Below are 19,797 nucleotides of genomic sequence, written 5' to 3'. Positions count from 1 at the left end.
GATAACGGCTCAGAATTTAAGTCGAACGATTTCCAGAAATTAGTCCGCAAAAACAAAATTAAACATGAGACCTCAGCACCGTACTCACCTCACCAGAATGGAACAGCCGAAAGAAATTGGCGGACACTGTTCGAAATGGCGAGATGCATGATCATAGAGAGTGGATTACCCAAAACCCTGTGGACCTATGCTGTCATGACATCCGCAGTTATACGAAACAGGTGTTTCAACAACCGCCTGAAACAAACTCCATATTACGAAATAACCAGGAGGAAACCCGACCTCTCGAAAATGCACATCTTCGGTTCGGTGTGCTACACCTACTCCAACACAAGAGGGAAACTGGACCCAAAATGTCAGAGAGGGATATTTATCGGATACGGCAGAAACAGCCCAGCATACCTAATCTACCACCCTGAAAGTGGGAAAGTGTATAAACACAGACAAGTAAAATTCATCAACAACTCTGACGTAGAACAAAACCAAACTTCTCCACCAAGCAATAATGAGGACTTCCTCCAAAGAGATTTGACAAAAAATCTAAAACCGAAAGAAGACAGAGAACAGCCTAGTGTTGATGAACCACTCAATATCATAGAAGAAAGCAGTTATACACGCAGATACCCAGAGCGGGAACACAAGATGCCCAGCTACTTAGAGGACTATGTAACGACAGTTCAAGACGAGAGTGGTCACACACTTGTCAATCTCAACTACTGCTACAAAGTCGCACATGGTGTACCACACACCTATAAAGCAGCTACGACCTCCCCAGTAGCACACCATTGGATCAAAGCAATGCAGGAGGAAATCAATTCCTTGAAAGAAAACGACGTGTACAAGCTGACACTTCTACCCAAAGGCAAAACAACAATCAGCGGTAGATGGGTATACAAAATTAAAGAAAACCCTGACGGATCCCTGAAATACAAAGCAAGATTTATTGCAAAGGGTTACAACCAAACCAAGGGGGTAGATTATACAGAGACTTTCTCCCCAACAGCTGACATCACATCAATCCACATACTAATGCAAGTAGCTATCCAAGACGATCTCATCGTACACCAAATGGACGTCAAAACGGCGTACCTCCATGCCCCAATTGACCACGAGATTTACATGGAGCAACCAGAGGGATTTGAAGTGAGATGGAAAACGGGCGAGAAACCAGTCTGTATGTTAAACAAATCCCTATATGGACTGAAACAATCGGGCAGAAATTGGAATCAAACCCTGCACGACCACCTCACCAAAAATGGTTTCATTCAGAATAGAGTGGATCATTGTGTCTACATGCGACACAACAGTGAGGAACGAATCACCATCATCTCATGGGTCGACGATTTAATTATCGCAGCCAATAATAATGATTTGCTCAACACCACCAAGCAGATGTTGATGTCCGAATTTCAGATGAAGGACCTTGGAAAACTCCGGCATTTCTTAGGGATAGACTTCGACATAACTCAAAGTCGTATACTGATGAGCCAGGAACGGTACGTCACATAAATACTGGAAAGGTTCGATATGACCAATTGCAAACCCAGGACAACTCCATGTGAACTAAAGTGTGATCTAACCGAAAATGACTCTGACCTCATCGACCCCAGAAAGTACCGTGAAGTCGTCGGCAGCCTAATCTATCTGATGATCTGTACCAGACCAGATATAAGCTATATCGTTGGCAAGTTGTCCCAACACTTATCAAAACCGCATGAGCAGCACTGGACGGCAGCCAAACATGTACTTAGGTACATAAAAGGTACTATGCAGCACCAACTATGCTATGCAAAATCAAACGATCAACTTCAGTTATTCGCGTACAGCGATGCCGATTGGACATCAAACCAATACGACAGACACAGTATATCTGGATACTGTTTCAGCCTAACAAAAGGCGGTCCACCCATTTCCTGGAAGTCAAAAAGACAACCCACGGTAGCGTTATCCACATGCGAAGCCGAATATGTGGCATTAGCAAAAACAACCCAAGAAGGTATGTACCTCACACAATTACTAAAAGAAATGGACTGGTATAAGGATTACACACCCATTAAAATATTCGAGGACAGTCAAAGCGCTATAGCACTTTCTAGAGACCCAGTGCATCGACAAAGATGCAAACACATAGACATAAAATACCATTTCATCAGGGACGCTTTGAACAGCGGCAACATAAAAATTATCTATTGCCCCACAACAGACATGCTCGCAGACATCATGACCAAACCCCCAACCCGAGCAAAACTAGAAAAATTCAAACCACTTTTATTCGGGCTTTAAATTCGTTTTTTTTTGCCGATGTGATGCTCTTATATATTCGCGTATTCTTTCTTTATAAACACAAAAAAAAAAAAATAATAAATAAATAAATAAAAAAAATAAAGATAAAAAAATAAATAAATAAATAAATAAATAAAAAATAATAATAATAATAAACAAATAAGTAAATAAGTCAAAAAAAAAAATACGCTCACACTCTAAGAGCAAGCAGGGGTGTTGAAAGTCCGATAACTCTTGTATCCCTATTACCTCCCTTTTCCCTGTACATATCCCATAACCCCTTTTTTGTTCTTCCCCTTTTTACAATAAAGAGTTCTCCTCATCAGTCAACACGTGTATCTATTTTCCTCCTTTGAATTCCTGTCCATTTTTGTCTCTACTTCACTAAAATGCACCACTCAACACTCACCAAGTAAAATATGGTCCTGAGAGGCTCAGAAATATCCCAGGGCAAATCAATCTTAATCGCCATAGTTCTCATAATACTGCAAGGAAGCCATGTCGAGGCAGGTCTTCAAAAAACATTTAAAAACAGTAATACCTACAGATGACTCAAGTACAGGAAGCTTTGCAACTAAAGGAGCAAGCTCATACAAAAATAGTTCTGCAGAAAATCTCCGCACAACATAACTTACACTCTCATAGGCACCCAGAGAAGCTGAACTACATATCATTTGATAGAATCCATCATGGGATTCTTCAACGAGTTATGCATACAATTATTTTTGAATCATCCTAAAATCTTAAAGCTGATCCAATTCACAGGAACACTTTTAATTGTAATTGTTGCAAAGACATCATAATGCGAAAATCCAAACTGATAAGGACACATGCCACAGTTTTAGCAGAACTATTACTCAGTGGAATAGCTTCAGGCCAACAATAAAAATGGTCCAGGAGGGGTAACCTTGGCTGACCGGCCCAAGTCCAACTAGATCAATGTTATCATGTATCAGAATTCCTTTGAGAATTTTTATTCCTTTTTAACTCTTTTACTATGAAGCTGGGTGGCGATGGGGTGAGGTCAGCATGTTGCCACTATCAGGATTCGTGATCTTGTATGTTTTCATGTGAGGGAAAGGTGGGTGTTTTAATGACAATGTACTCGAGGGATCTTTGTATGCCCCCGCCTTCCTCCAGTTGCCCATCCCCTTCCTCCAATTCCAATTACTACAATTTCGTCAGTACCTAGAACGACTACCTCGCGGACCTAATGTGACGATGGGTGCTCTGTTGAAGTTTCAATGTATCATTCTCCTTTAATCAAAAGGCTAAAGGCCTTACCCAAAGGTGAAATTAAAAGTGTCTGAAAACTATCCTTCGAAAGGGTACCTTCAATTAAATAGCAAGAAGACTATACAGAAGGTTAAGTCATTTGTTTAAATGCTCTTTGGAAAGGAAAATTCCAGAAGATTCCAAGGAACCATTTTGAGGAAGAGAAGTCAAAGAGGAATACACAAGGGGAAAACTATCAAAGAAAGAAGTAAAAAGGAAAACTTTTGCATAAGACCCGAGAGAGATTTCGTCAAAAAAAAAAAGGTCTGAACAAAAAAAAAAAAAAGGAATTGTAATGTATATAACATTTTTATTTCTTGTCTGTTTGCCCCACCCCCATCGTCTTAGCTTTGCTGACTAAACTCTCAAAGGACTTGTTAAAAGAAAAAGATAATTCTCCTTTTTGTTGTTTACAACATATTTTCAAGGACTTTTTTTTTGCAAACTTTTTATGATTTTCAATTGTGTTTGTTATTTTAATTTGTGTTACCTTAGTTAACGTTGTTAACTTTGCTTAGGGACATAAAAGCAGCTAACCCTTCTATGTTAATAAAATCGAATTGAATCACAACAGGACAACCATTTGTTGCTCTTTCTTGTATGCCTTTATTTTCTACCTTTTTCCATTTCTTTCACTTTGTTATACTAAAGTCGAATTTTGTTAACGACCACAAAATTTTGACATTCTGCATTCATGGGTTCCCTTGCCGTAACGTTTACTAAACTCATGGTTAGAATTGCTTTCTCTCTTTCCCTGTTCTTTTAAAGTAGTTTTTTTTATAGCTTAACTTTCCCCTGTTTTAAGATTAGAAATTTGGATTGAAGTCTTGTGATTCAGTTTGGTATTATTTGTTGTATAATTTTGTGGCATATTTTTGTGAGTTGACTTCTCCCTACACTTTTCTCCACCCTTTACTGGACATTCCCCTCCCTTCTTTGCCCCTCCTACTACTTTTATCCAGCTCTATTTTTTGGGGCGTCATCCTTTGAACCTTACCTTGGATGCCATCTTGGTTTTCATCACAATGTCGTCTTCCCCTACTGTTGGTCTTCTTTTGAAGAGGCGAAATATCTTCAAGAATAAGGTGGACAGTATTCTGGATTTCCTCCAGACAGAGAGAAACGTGGAGATAGGATTTAGATTAGTTTAGATAGGAAGAGAATAATAATTGATTTGCTAAATGAACAGATAATCGGTGCCTACCTCGAACAGGATGATGATGAGGAAATTGATAGTCTTACACAAAGCGAGACATTATATAATTCACGTGTGTCCCAATCTTTAGTTAAACTTGGGAATGTAGGAAAAGATGAGAGTCCAACCCCTCTTACTGCAGATGCGGGAGGTCTTAAATTATCTCATTATAACATGACTCCCAAACTGAAATGTCCAATTTTTTACCCAGAAAGTTTGGAAAATGACAATCTATCTAAACTTCTATAAGGAATTTGAGAATTGCGTGTTAAGCGTTGAAAGTAAGTTTCTGAAGTTGATAATTTTGAAGAACCATCTTAGGGACTACACTCACAAAATAATAAGTCATCTCTCTATTTTAGATGTTAATTTTGATACAGCCATCGAAATCTTGGACAAGGAGTTCTTAGATAGGAAATATATAGTTAATTCCATTTTTAAATCTATTAATGACTCCAAACATCTTAGGGACGCTGATTGTGATTCTGTCAAGATGTTTTTAACTAGGATTAAAGCTCAGATATATGAGCTTAAAAACACCTTTGCTTTAGATTTCTTAGAAGAAGGCACCCCAGGCAACCAGCTTTTGAGTTATATTGTTTTTGAAAAGCTTCCTTCATTGTTAAGACGCGAGATTATTCGTGCAGTTGGTAGTAATCATCCCTCTCTGGGAGAGATCCTAGATCAATATTCTAATGTGATTCGCACATTGGAAATTACGAGACCTGGGGTGGGCAATTCCGTAAAATCAATTGTTAAGCAAAGAACCCCGAGTTCTAATAAATTCAAACTGAATGATGTTAGCAAGAAGCCCTCCACACTGGAGAATTTTTTTGTGAAGCCTGAGCCTGTGCCTTATAAGTGTAATTTTTGCTGTTGTAACATTCACACTGCTTATTATTGTACAAAGTATCCAACACTTAAGGATCGTTTGCAACATTGCAAGGCTGTTTAATTGTGTATCCATTGCACCAGCCCTGCTCATACCTCTGAGTTTTGTCATGGTAAAAGGGGTCGTCTCCACCTGTGTTGGAGGTGCAAGAGCTGTGAACATGCAGGTGCTTTGTGCCCTGACTTGGCGAAGTCTCAGGTGATAGCTAATGCAGATAGGGAATATGAATCTTCTCTTACCCATAATAGATATTAAGGTAGTTTATGGAGAGGTAGAAACGACTTTTAATTGTTTACTCGCTTTGGGCAGCCAGGTCTCCTATTTATCAGATGGAGTACTGGATATTCTTCATTGTCGCTCTGCTGTCATGAAAAAAAAGGACGTCACCATCAAAACCTTTCTTGGTTCTGTTAGGAAGAGTTTGGGCGAGCTAGAGTTGCATGTTAAGTTACCAAACTCTGAGTGTGCTGTTTCTTTTCTTGTTGATAAAGATTTGGATCTTCAGTTTCATGTTGATGGTCTTACTGCCACCGTCAAAAATATTTGTGCTTGTGGTAACAAGCTGGCTGCTGATTTTTCATGTATTTGTAATGATTGCATTGCAGTGCATGGTTTGATAGGTGTGGATTTGTTGAAACACATGAGCCCTATGCAGCTGACTCCTTTTATGAATGGCTCTGCCTTTGAGTTTCCTCAAGGTATAGTACCCTTTGGTGATGTGACTAATTTTATGTGCCCTGTTGTAGAAGAGGCGGATGCAACTGTTAGTGGCATTAATTATAGTCAGGTTGTGTCCGAATACTCTCAATGTCCTGTGACACATGTTTATTTTTGTGCTTGAGCCAAAGTCCAAACACTTTGATGGACAGATTTTCTGAATCCTCTGTGGAAAGATCAGTAGACAGGCTCTTTAGTTTAGAAACATTAGGTGTGGATGAGGACTCAGTTAGTGGTTTACGATAGAGATAAGATAGCTTCATTTCGCAATTCAATCTCATATCGAGACAATTGCTATTATGTCAATTTGCCCTGGGATGAGGAAAAATTGCCTTTTGTCCCCTCTAACCATCAATTAGCATTGAAGGTGCTTGATCAAGTCGTTGCCTGCTTGAACAAACAGGGTTTGTATGAAGACTATTGCCAGGTTTTCTTGGACCAAGAAAGAGAGGACATCATTGAAAGAGTGCAGGTTGATCCAGAAGAGTTCATTCATTACACTTGGATTCCTCACAGACAGATGTAGGGAAGGATATTATAGTGGCTGTGGATGCTCAGGTGGTGTTGTCGTGGTTTGAGCACAACTAAGATTCGGCCAGTGTTTAACTGTTCTTTGTGAACAGGTGGGCGACCCTCTTTGAACGATTGTGTATATCCTGGATTTAATCTCTTTATAGATATGTTGGACTTGTTATTCAAATTCAAAATGGATTGCTATGTCCTTTTGGCAGACGGGCGTAAGGCTTTTCTAATGATCCGGTTGAAAACTAATAGGGACAAAAATCGTTTTTGTTTTTTTGTGAAATTTGATGATAAACGTGTGTTATCGTTACAAAATGCTAATTTTGGGGTTTGTGGCTAGCCCTTTTATTCTCAACTTTGTCATTAAACATCATGTTGAGAAATACCCCTCTAGTTGTTGTAAGTGAATAGTATCAGTAAGTAAAGAATTGCCTTTTAGAAAGGTTTTATTAACTGTAAAATACACGTACGCTCTTGAAAGGATCGAGCGGGAAAATGAAACAGAGGGCGCTTTTATTATGAATGTCAATCCCAAGGGGGATAACTCTTAACAACAAATTAAATCATAACATTTTCCCCGTCCTAAAGTATTCAAGTAAGGGGTAATTAATTATAGACAAATTTTTTTTTTTTTTTTTTTTTTTTTTTTTTTACAATCACATAAGAATCATTTTATTTACAAATAACATATGAACCCAAACTGCAGTTTTTTCAGTATTTAGTCACAAAATCCTTATATTTACTAGGGAATTGTCGAACTCGGGACGACCTCCGCACAGATTGGCAGGAATGCTGATTTTCAGTATTATTTTTTAGTGAAATCTGATTTTCTTCAAGATCAGACGATTGATTTTTGTCTTCCTCATGACCAATGTTTTCATTAGTAGAAGGTTCAAATAAAGTCTCTGAAGTAGTAGGATTATTATTAGAGTTTTCTTCATTTGATGAGTTTGGAGCTAAGTCTCGAACGTTGACAGTGGTTTCAGTACCAGAAGGTAGTTGAACATAAGCGTAGTGGGGGTTGACATCTATTAGGGTGGCAGGCGTTACAGGAGGGTCATGTTTACTTGTTTTAGTGTGGTTTCTAATATATATTGGGCCTGGTTTAACCCAAGAAGGAATTGAAATTCCGGAAGCAGATTTACGACTATATTTAAATAGTCTATCATGGGGAGTCATATTAGTGGCAGTACAAAGTAATGATCTAATTGAATGAAGTGCGTCCGGTAGTATGTCTTCCCAATAAGGTAGTTTCATTTGATTAGAATGTAATGTTGTTTGAATGGCCTTCCATAAGGTACCGTTGAGTTTTTCAATCTGTCCATTACCTTCAGGATGATATCTACTTGTTTTAGAAGTAGCAATTCCTTTTTTGTGTAAAAAATCCTTTATTTCTCTTGCTAAGAAATCAGAAGCACGGTCAGTATGTATCATGTCAGGCAAACCAAAAATTGAAAAGAGTTTGTTTAGACAGTGGATAATGGTTTTGCTTGTCATATCTCTGCAAGGAAAAGCGAAAGGAAAACGGGAATACTCATCAATTAGAGTAAGTAGATATTTGTTGCCATGTATAGAAGTAGGTAGAGGGCCTTTAAAATCAAGATTTAATCGTTGAAAAGGTAATATGGCTTGAATGAGAGTCCCTCCATTGGTATTGGCGAATTTGGGTTTCAGTAATTGACAGGATGAGCAAGAGTCAGTAATATTCTTAATTTGATCCAAAGTAAAAGGGAGGTTCCTCGTTCTTATAAAATGGCTTAGTCTTGAAACACCAGGATGACATAATTGTTTATGTAAATCATGAAGATCTTGTAGATTGTAAGTAAGAGCAGAGATGCGAGAGAATGTGTCAGCAGCAATATTTTCAGGTCCAGGTCGATAAACTATAGTGAAATTGTATTGGGATAATTCTATACGCCAACGACATATTTTGTCATTCTTAATTTTTGATTTTCTTTTATTGTCGAATATGAAGCTGATGCTCTTCTGATCTGTGATGACTTTAAAGTGCCTGCCGAGTAGAAAATGTCGCCACTTACGGAGAGCTTCTACAATAGCGGCTGCCTCTTTTTCTACTGCATGGTGCTTAATTTCGTTAGTATTGAGAGTTCTTGAAAAAAATGCAATAGGACGACCTTCTTGATTTAGTGTTGCAGCAATGCAATAGTTACTAGCGTCCGTTTCTACTTCAAATTCTTTATTTGGATCTACCGTTATTAAAGTGGCGTCTTTTAGATCATTTTTCAATGTTTGAAAAGATTTTAATACAGATGGAGGTAGTGGAAATTCTTTGTTTTGATTTAGTAATAAAATTTTATCAGAAAATTTTTTAATGAATTTGCAGTAATAGGAAAACATTCCAACTATTCTTTTTTGAGATTTAAGATTCAGCGGAGGTGGCATTTCGAGTAATGGTTTTAGTCTTTGATAATCGGGAGCTATTTGATTATTTTCTATGGTGTAGCCGAGTAGAGTAATAGAACTAGAAGAAATTATGCTTTTATTTTCATTTAAAGTGATGTTATATTGTTTAGCAATTTTGTAGAATTTTTGAAGATTGTAATCGTGTTCTTCTTGATTTTTCCCACATATAGTTATGTTATCAACATACACAAAGGTATCGGTTAGATTTTCTTTTTCTATAATATAGTCTATGCTCCTCTGGAAAGCACTTACTCCATTGGTGACGCCAAAAGGAAGACGAGTAAATTGAAAAAGTTTGCCACTTACTTCAAACGCAGTGAATTTACGATCAGCATGATTTATAGGTATTTGGTGATAAGCAGATTTTAGGTCGAGAGTAGAGAAGATGTTATATTGAGCGATGTCGTCTACCATCTTATTGATATTAGGCATTGGGTAAGCGTCTAGTTCCGTGAATCTATTAATGGTATCGCTGTAGTCGACTACCATTCTTTTCTTATGATTCTCATTCGAAGTTACAAGAACTTGCGCTCGCCACGGAGATATCGAAGGTTCAATTATGCCTTCTTTCAACATTCTAGCAGTCTCTTCTTTTATGAATTTGTTGGCGGCAAAAGTGTGACGTCGGGATTTTGTCGCAATAGGAGTAGTATGAGGAGAAAGATTAGAAAAGAGAGGAGGGGTGGAACGTTTATGGTAGGAAAAAAATTATTCGTGTTTATAGCTCCAATTATAAGTTTGTCTCTAGGACCGTCGAATTTAAGTGTTACTTTTTTATATTTTTTTAAAATATCTTTTCCGATTATTAAATCAATGAAAAGGTTTTCAATGATTTCAATTGTTATTCCAGAATGGGTTTTATCTTTCAGTATTAAATCCACGACAGCTTCGCCAGTTATTTTAGCATGTTGATCGGAAGCAGCCAGAGCTATAGTTTTGTTTTTAGGTATTGTGAAGAGTTTAAGTTTTTTAGCAGTATTTTCATTAATGAATGTTTTTACACTGCCGGAGTCCACCATAGCGTTCACGAAGTGCCCGTTAATTTGGCATTGAGTGAATGTGACATCTTTGGAGTTAGTTCCTAGTCAGGATAGAGAAGGTGAGGGGTAGTCAGAGTCGTCATAAAGAACAGCAGTATGAGTGTTAGAAATAGAAGATTTACACACTTTAGCCCAATGACCATTTTTTTTGCATTTTTTACATTCGGCGTTTCGTGCAGGACATAAATATCGAGGATGACGTGATTTTCCACAGGAAAAACAAACCCCTTTTGGATGCATATTTTCTTTAGTCACAGCTATACGATTGTAGCCCGAAGGATTATTTGTAGCTGCTACAGTAAAGTTATTTGCGTAGCTTATCGAATGCTTTTCTGCTTGTTCAAGAGATCTGGCCGTGGCATATGTGTCTTGTAAAGTCAGGATGGGTTTTTCTAACAGTCGTTGTCGGATGGACGAAGAAGAAATTCCGCCGATGAAAGCTTCCCGAATGTATTGATCTTTGTTTTCTTCAGCAGAAACCGCTTCGAAGTTACATGTTTTGGCAAGCATTTCCAATTGTAGTATGAAGGCATCTATATTTTGTGTTGTTTGTTGCTTCGTCGTCATCAATCGATATCTATTATAAACAATATTTTCAGGTTTTAAATAAGCGGCGTCCAATGTTCTTAAGGCACTATCGTAGTCGGTTTTATCGCTTATTAAATCGAAAACAGAGGCTGAAATACAATTGATCAAGGCAAAGAAATTATCTGAAGTGTTTTCGATTAATCCGTTATTATGTGAGCGGATATAATTCTGGAGGGTTAATTTCCAATGCCTATAGGATTTTTCGGAATTAGGGCATGTAGGTTCCACCTCGAATCTGTCGGGACGTAAGATTCGATCCATTATTTTTTTTTTTTTTTTTTTTTTTACAGTTAATAAAATTGAAGTGAATAGTATCAGTAAGTAAAGAATTGCCTTTTAGAAAGGTTTTATTAACTGTAAAATACACGTACGCTCTTGAAAGGATCGAGCGGGAAAATGAAACAGAGGGCGCTTTTATTATGAATGTCAATCCCAAGGGGGATAACTCTTAACAACAAATTAAATCATAACAGATATGCTGCTAGGTAATTTTTATGTGGATAACCTTATAAAGACACACAATTCTCCTGATGTTTATCTGGACCTGTACCAGAATGCTATGAACATTATGCAGGAGGGTAATTTTTTCCTGAGGTCTTGCAACTCCAATAGTGAGACCTTAACCACACGCATGAAGGCTGACGGCAGTTTTGTCACACATGACTCTCCTGTGGAAAAGGTGCTGGGGTATTTATATGATCAGGGACAAGGCAATTTGCATGTGGCAATCAATTTTTTGGAGGTTGCAGCTGATACTAAGAGGGGCATATTGTCTCAAAATTCTTCTATTTTTGACCCGTTGGGGCTTTGTTTGCCTGTAACTATTAAGGGTAGAATACTCCTTAGTGAAATTTGGAAGACCAAGTTGGCCTGCGATCAAATGGTACCCTTAGATTTGCAACATGTTTGGAATAAGTTGTATAAAGATCTGGGGCTTTTACACAGTTTGAGATTCTCAAGATTTGCTGTAGATTCCTCTGCCCCTACTTTGTTGTTAATATTTTGCGATGCTTCTCAGCAAGCCTTTGGGTTTGTAGCCTACATCTTTCAGGATGGATCAGCTAAGCTGATATTTTCTAACGCTAAAGTTACCCCCTTAGTAAGGAGGACTTTGTCTTCCCTGGAACTGTTGTCTGTCTTTTTGGCAGTAAAGTGCATCCTGAGCATTTTAAAGGTTTTCCCACGGGATGTAGGGAAGGATATTATAGTGGCTGTGAATGCTCAGGTGGTGTTGTCGTGGCTTTTGTCGGAAAATATTAAGACAAAATACATATTCACTCGAAATCGTTTAAAGGATATTCGAGAAAGAATTGGGAAGATAACTGATCAGGGGTTCAATGTGGCATTCAAATATGTGAGTACTATGGATAATTCAACTGATCTGATCACAAGAGAAGTTTAAGTCCCAGTTACAATTTTGGATGACTGGACTGAAGTGGTTGGTTGGTCAAAGCATTTCTTGGCCCTCAAGTGATTTGAATTGTCTGAGTTCTGATAGTCAGATGATGGTACTGACCAATACCATTACTAACTCACCGGTTATTCGAGATGTTATTCCTGTGCTAAATGTTGAGAGATTTTCATCCTTAGCAAAACTCATGAGGGTTTTGTTATACATATTTAAATTTGTGTCAGAGAATGAACTTGGGCTGGCAGCCAGAGTTTATTTGCTTAGGGTAGTGCAGTCAGTGTCTCTTTCTGGAGAGAAGTCCTTTCTGTTACATCCTTCCAACCATGAGATCCCTACTTTGGTTGCAAAGTTTGACTTATATCGAGATGATAGAGGTTTGATCAGATCTAAGGGAAGGATTGGTAAGTCCACTTTCTACCCTCAAGAGGTTTTGCACCCTATTTTGTTACCGCAGCATAGTCACGTCAGTGATTTAATTATTATGGACTGCCACTCTAAGTGCAAGCATTTAGGTATCGCAGCAACTCTTAGCAAGCTTCGTTTGTCTGGCTTCTGGATACACAAGTCCAGGCAGGCAGTGAAAACTGTCATTTCTTCTTGTTCCTTGTGCAAGAAGTATAATGCAGTATCCTTCAAATACCCCAAGGTTACGAACCTGCCCAAACACAGAGTTAACTTTGTGAGGCCTTTCCTTCATACAGGGATCGATTTCACTGGTCATCTGTGGGTTGGAAAAGCTAAGGAGGCAAAGAAGATGTACATCTTGCTCTTTACATGCTTTAATGTGAGAGCTCTTCATTTGGAATTGGTGGATGATATGTCTATCATAGTGCTTGCATTAATTAGGCTTTTCAATATTTATGGGGTGCCTTCGTATATATATTCTGACAATGCTAGGTCATTTGTTGCTGGATGTAATTTAATAAAACAAGTGTTTGTGGCAGATGAGTTTGAGGAAAGATTCAGCACTTTTAATATCAAACACTTGACTATACCCTTATATTCTGCTTGGTTTGGGAGTGTTTGGGAGCGTCTTATAAAAACTGTGAAATCCTGTCTTTTCAAATTAGTGGGACGACAAAGGCTGGATTATTTTGAGCTTCTCTGAGTTCTGTCTGATGTACAGAATGCGGTTAACTCTCGTCCTCTCACTTATAGGTGTTCTGGAGATTCAAGCTTAGATATCATATCCCCCACTATAACAACGCTATTTTTTAAAAATCTAATGTGCTTTTTTGTAGGCTCCCCTCCTTCTAGAAGTGACCTTTTGGAGAATTTAGATCACAAAGATCTTCTTTTGCAAAGATTTAAGAGCTTATGGCATGAGGAATATCTCCTCAGTTTGAGGGAACTGACTCGGGACTTGTATCAGATTTTGATGATGTTGTGGCAGTTGATGATGTGGTACTTATTAAGAACCCAGCCAAATCTCGTCCATATTGGTCTATGGGCAGGGTGATTGAAGTTACCCCTGGAGATGACTTGCATATAAGATTTGCCTTGATTAGGAAAGCTGATAGCACCACTCAGGTGCATTCATTGAAGCATCTCTTTCCATTAGTGTTGACCATCACTCATTCACATCAGACCTCGGAACCTTCTGAAGAAAACTCTGATTCAAGGAACCCTCCGATGGTTCTGAGCGATCAAATTGTTGAAGACACAACCTCGACATCTAGCTCCAGACTCCATAGAACTCGTACGAACGTTAGTGATAAAAATGATGATTACCGATGGTATTAAAATGATGGTAATACTAGATTTTTTTTTTAAACACCTTTTTTCCTTATCTAAAGAATTTTTTTTTCTCTTCTTGGGAGATTTTGAGAATTTTTATTCCTTTTTAACTCTTTTACTATGAAGCTGGGTGGAGGTGGGGTGAGGTCAGCATGTTGCCACTATCAGGATTCGCTATCCGGATCTTGTATGTTTTCATGTGAGGGAAAGGTGGGTGTTTTAATGACAATGTACTCGAGGGATCTTTGCATGCCCCCCTTCCTCCAATTGCCCGTCCCCTTCATCCAATTCCAGTTAGTATAATTTTGTCAGTACCTAGAACGACTACCTCGCCGACCTGACATGACGATGGGTGCTCTGTTGAAGTTTCAACGTATCATTCCCCTTTAATCAAAAGGCTAAAGGCCTTACCCAAAGGTGAAATTAAAAGTGTCTGAAAACTATCCTTCGAAAGGGTACCTTCAATTAAATAGCAAGAAGACTATACAGAAGGTTAAGTCATTTGTTTAAATGCCCTTTGGAAAGGAAAATTCCAGAAGATTCCGAAGAACCATTTTGAGGAAGAGAAGTCAAAGAGGAGTACATGAGGAGAAAACTGTCAAAGAAGGAAGTAAAAAGGAAAACTCTTGCACAAGACCCGAGAGAGATTTTGTCAAAAAAAAAAGGACTAAACAAAAAAAAAAGGAATTGCAATGTATATAACATTTTTATTTCTTGTCCGTTTGCCCCACCCCCATCGTCTTAGCTTTGCTGACTAAACTCTCAAAGGACTTGTTAAAAGAAAAAGATAATTCTCCTTTTTGTTGTTTACAACATATTTTCAAGGACTTTTTTTTGCAAACTTTCTGATTTTCAATTGTTTGTTATTTTAATTTGTGTTACCTTAGTTAACGTTGTTAACTCTGCTTAGGGACATAAAAGCAGCTAACCCTTCTATGTTAATAAAATCGAATTGAATCACAACAGGACAACCATTTGTTGCTCTTTCTTGTATGCCTTTATTTTCTACCTTTTTCCATTTCTTTCACTTTGTTATACTAAAGTCGAATTTTGTTAACGACCACAAAATTTTGACAGTCCAACTAGATCAATGTTATCATGCATCAGAAGTAATTTTCGAGAGGGATCTTTCTTTTTTCAATTTTATTATCATTTTGTTCAAGCTGGGGATGGTACATCCTACCAAAGCTTAGATATTAACCTGTTATCTTATATATTCCATCAGAGAGATCTTTTTTAAGATTCTTTAAGTGCAATTGTTTGAATCTCTCTTGCACTTGATTCACCGGGTATATTTACTCATGAAAAAGAATTTCAAAAACAGTAGTTTTTGAAATTCTTTTTCATGGGCTCCTACAATTACTAGCATGATGGAGATCTTTCTAAGATGCCAGTTTCTTTTCATGACCTTGGTATTTTGTTACCTTTTTCCTGCATCATTGGGGACAATCACTTCTAAGGTTGCTTCTTTCTCCTTCTTATCCAATCTCACTATGTCAGGTTTTTTAACTGCAGGAATTGCGTAGTCATAGTGGATGGTATATATGACTTATTTCAAACTGTTCTTCCCAAGACTTGCTGCATGCATATGTAACATGAAAAGAAAATATATAATTTTATTAATAAAAAATAATTTTTAGTGGTTGACTTATTCAATAAATTTCCTGCATTCATATTTATTGCGGGTTTCCTATACGCAGATTTGTTGTTTACAAAATTATTTTCCTTAAAATGTATTTATCAATGTATTGTTTTCCGCCACAAAATGTTATCACTACTACATTATATTAAAATACTTACTAAAATGCGGATTACCATGAAGTAGAACTCTCTAAAGAATGAAATCCAATTTTTCACCGGAAGAATAACAAGATGGCGAATCCTACTGTCGCTTATTTTTATGACCCCGATGTAGGGAATTTTCATTATGGTAGGTAATAAACGTTTACAAGAAATAGGCACTGTTTAAATTAAACAGTCTATTATGTATTCTGTGTAACTATATATTTTATGTTTTGTTTAATTTTCTCAAATTTTATTCTTGATAATATACGGATTAAAAATTTGAGCATTAGAAAAAATTAAATTCGCTTAATTTATATTTAAAACGATTTCTCCCTTAGATAGTATTATTTTTCGGTCTAAAAAAACAAATACTGATTTTAGAAAAAAAAAAAAAAAAAAAAAAAAAAATAGAATAAAAAGAACGCATTCTTTTTGTTCTTTTCCGACAAAATCTCAAACGCTTCGCTTCGCTCTCTTTTCCTTCCATTTTCACCCGCTTCCAGTTTTGAAATTTGTTTTCAAAAATTTATTGGTTATTCTATGTCACACATGATTTATATTTATTTCTTATTTTAAACTATGAAGTTTTTTTTTTTTTTTTTTTTTTAATTTAATTTTTTCATTTTTAACTGATTGAATGTTTATTTATTACATTTTACTCTGAATCTATTTACAGTGTTAACACTAAAAAGATGATCACGCTTTTATTTTCTTATTTTCAAAACTTATTATATAAAACCATTATATTTATGTAACAAAAATTTAATAGCACAATAAAACGTATAATGGTTTTATGCAATATGTTATTATATATATTGTTATGAAATATTCAGCGGCATTTTAGTATTCCCCTGAAATAATATAACTAAAAAGAAAGAAAAAAAAAATGAAACATTTTTCCAAAAATTCCTAAATTGCAAAACTGGTTCCGAGGCTGTCAGACTAAAATCAAACAAAAAATGTATCCAATACAGAATATCCCGCAAAAGTTTTCTTATTTCCTATTAAGATTTATTGAAATAATAATAATAATAATATTTTGGGAATTTGGATACATTTTTTATGTCTGATTTTAGTTTTACAGGCTTGTAGCAAGCGTCGGGGGACATTTACACGAATTTAACCGCAAAACTTAAATAATTGAATTATGAAGAAGAAAAAAAAAAAGGTAAAATTTTATATTAAGGCCCGTCTCACGTACGCATATAACATTTTTTTTTTTTTTTGGTACTGGTCGCGATTAGAGTTCCCTGCCGAACACCCTAAAAAAAAAGGTAAAACTATACAAACACCGTGACAGCGAATTAACCCTACCCCTAACCCTAACCCCTAACCCTAACCCTAACCCTAAACCTAACCTTAACCCTAACCCTAACCCTAACCCTAAACCCTAACCCTAACCCTAACCCTAATCCTAACCCTAACCCTAACGCTGTCACGGTGTTTGTATAATAATACCAAAAAAAAACACTGACTTCTCCCTTAGTTGCCATAGTAACTAAACGATCATGAATTTTGATCGACTTTGTTTTACTGTTTATGAATATTGAAATAAAAGACATTACTACACATTTATTAATGATATCTCACTTTTAATCATTTTTATCGACTTTTTTTTTTACTGTTTGTGTCACTTTTATCGACTTTTTCTTTTTTTTTTTAAATAGCATTTTCTTTTTAAATGACGACGTTTTTACTGTTTATGAATATTAAAAGAAAAATAATTACTAAACATTTATTAATAAAAAAATGGGTGCTAGTGCACTTATGATCCGCGCTATATTTTAAATCGTATTTCTAAGCTTAATTAAAGTGATTAAAAGTGAGATATTATTAATAAATGTGTAGTAATGTCTTTTATTTCAATATTCATAAACAGTAAAACAAAGTCGATAAAAATTCATGATCGTTTAGTTACTATGGCAACTAAGGGAGAAGTCAGTGTTTTTTTAGGGTGTTCGGCAGGCAACTCTAATCGCGACCAGTACCTTTTTTTTTTTTTTTTTTTTTTTTTTTTTTTTTTGTAGATTTCGGTATGCTAAAAACGAATCTGCAAATCGTTTCCGTCGCAAAAAATAGTTTTCATGATATGAAGAAATTACTTTTTCGAAAAGTGGGTGATCACTTTTCCATCTAAATTTAACTTAAAATGAGCACCCACTTTCTGGCCACTTGAGAGAGGAGGCATTTTTTCGAATGCTTATTGGCTAAAAGGTTTTTTCAATTTCTTTTTCTGTTTTTATCTTTCAATAGAGATACGAGGAAATTAAAAAATAAAGAAAAATTGGTATTATTTTACTTTAAGGCTCGTCTCACATTCGTATAGAAAAAAAAAATAGTTTTTTGTAGTTTTCAGTGTGCTTTAAAAGAGTATTGTAACGGTTTCCGTCGCAGATTTACTGTTTGTATTAACCCCCTTAACTCTGGGACTATTTCCCATTTCACGGCCCAGCCTTCATTTACGCTACGCACTATATAAAAAAGGGCTGCTAAATGTTGTGAGAAATTTATTTCTCACATCTCAATTTCCTCCCTGCAGAAGCAAAAGAATCCACAAATACAAAAGCCATACCTTTCAAACTCAAAATTTATTCAAATGTAACACCAATGAAAGTTTATTGGTTCTGGTATTGTCCATTTGTAAAACGGTGGCCTGTTTTGTTTCCATATGCATGGAGCCTTTAGTTTGAATTCCTATTGTCGGAATGTTAGTTTGTTGTTCCTCAAAAGGATCCATGAATGTTCATGGTGAACTTGGCGGGAGTGATGGCATCTATAATTAGGCATAATGTGAGCCCCTTGGGACTCGAGATGAATTGAGATAAGATCCAATATTTGGTAAATAAACATGCAGAACAGTTCTTGAATGTTATCCTTAATTTGGATAAATTCAGCAGCATAAGTAGTCTCTGCTTGTAGAGATGTATGTGGTCCTTCATTCACCAACCGTTCGGTGTTCATCAAGGAATTTTCTTAGCTCCCTCCAGTGGGAGCCGCTGAGTTTTTGAGTCTATCCTACCGATGCTAAGTTCTGTGTAGACTGAAAGAGAAAGCATGATACAAAAGCGCACCAAGTCAATCACCTGACACATTCAAATTTAAACCAATGACAGTCGACCACTAATGCGTGGGTGGACAAACAAGAAAAGAAAGATGGCGACTGTATATGAAATTTCTCACAATGTGCATTCGCGTAACAAACTGCCTTGTCACAGTGTAGTATTCGCAAAAAATTAGATGAAAAACAAGTAGCTTTCCAAATATGGAGCCATGTAATTCTATGTTATCACGGCTGGCCATTTTTGTACGCGCAAACGCATGAACTCTGGGATTATTTTCTATTTCATAGCCTAGCCTTCGTTTACGCTATGCGTGAGCATAAACAAAGGCTATTAAATGTGCACTCATGTACCAAACTGCCTTGTCACAGTGTAGTATTAGTGAAAAAATAAAATTAGACAAAAAATAAGTAGTTTTCCAAATATTAAACCACGTGATTCTATATGTTATAACGGGTGGCCATTTTGTATGCACAAGTGGTCAACGCGAGTGCATGACAAAACAAATGGTACGTAATTCATAAACAATCTAGTTTAAGGCTATATTGAAGATGTTAGCTCTCAAATGAAGTGGCCATTTTTTTTTTTTTTTTTTAACGACTAGGTTCGTCTATAGGCATCTCACAACCGTTGTGTAGAACGTCATCATTATACACGCTTAGTGACATCATCGTTTCCTGTGTTTACTTATAGTTTGGGTCAATTTCTATGGAAGAGTATTTATGCAAAAGTTTATGAATAAATAAAATGTACAATAAAAAAAAATGGATAAAAACAATATAAGATTTACCTTTTATAAAACAAATAGATTTTTAATAACGAACTACACAGATGATAAAATTAATTTTAACCTGTTCTGTTGATACATG

At 36.4% G+C, this 19,797-nt stretch overlaps 1 protein-coding gene across 2 annotated transcripts in view; it reads left to right on the top strand.

Moving 5' to 3' along the window:
• The window catches only part of LOC145287841 (histone deacetylase 3-like), a 653,483-nt gene that overhangs the window by 258,783 nt on the left and 374,903 nt on the right, over window positions 1-19,797 (top strand). Inside the window, exon 1 of one of the 2 annotated variants that reach the window (XM_080135715.1) lies at window positions 15,884-16,014. The exons of the other annotated variant lie outside the window; for it this stretch is intronic. Within the exon in view, the coding sequence (XP_079991841.1) occupies window positions 15,957-16,014 (58 nt within the window). The 5' untranslated portion in view covers window positions 15,884-15,956. Of the gene's footprint in view, window positions 1-15,883; window positions 16,015-19,797 lie in introns of those variants that run through there. 2 annotated transcript variants of the gene reach the window in all.

This window comes from Euprymna scolopes, chromosome 11 (assembly GCF_053919585.1).
Source record: "Euprymna scolopes isolate OS-2025 chromosome 11, ASM5391958v1, whole genome shotgun sequence".
NCBI classification, from domain to species: domain Eukaryota; kingdom Metazoa; phylum Mollusca; class Cephalopoda; order Sepiida; family Sepiolidae; genus Euprymna; species Euprymna scolopes.
This window is presented reverse-complemented; position numbering and strand designations above follow the sequence as displayed.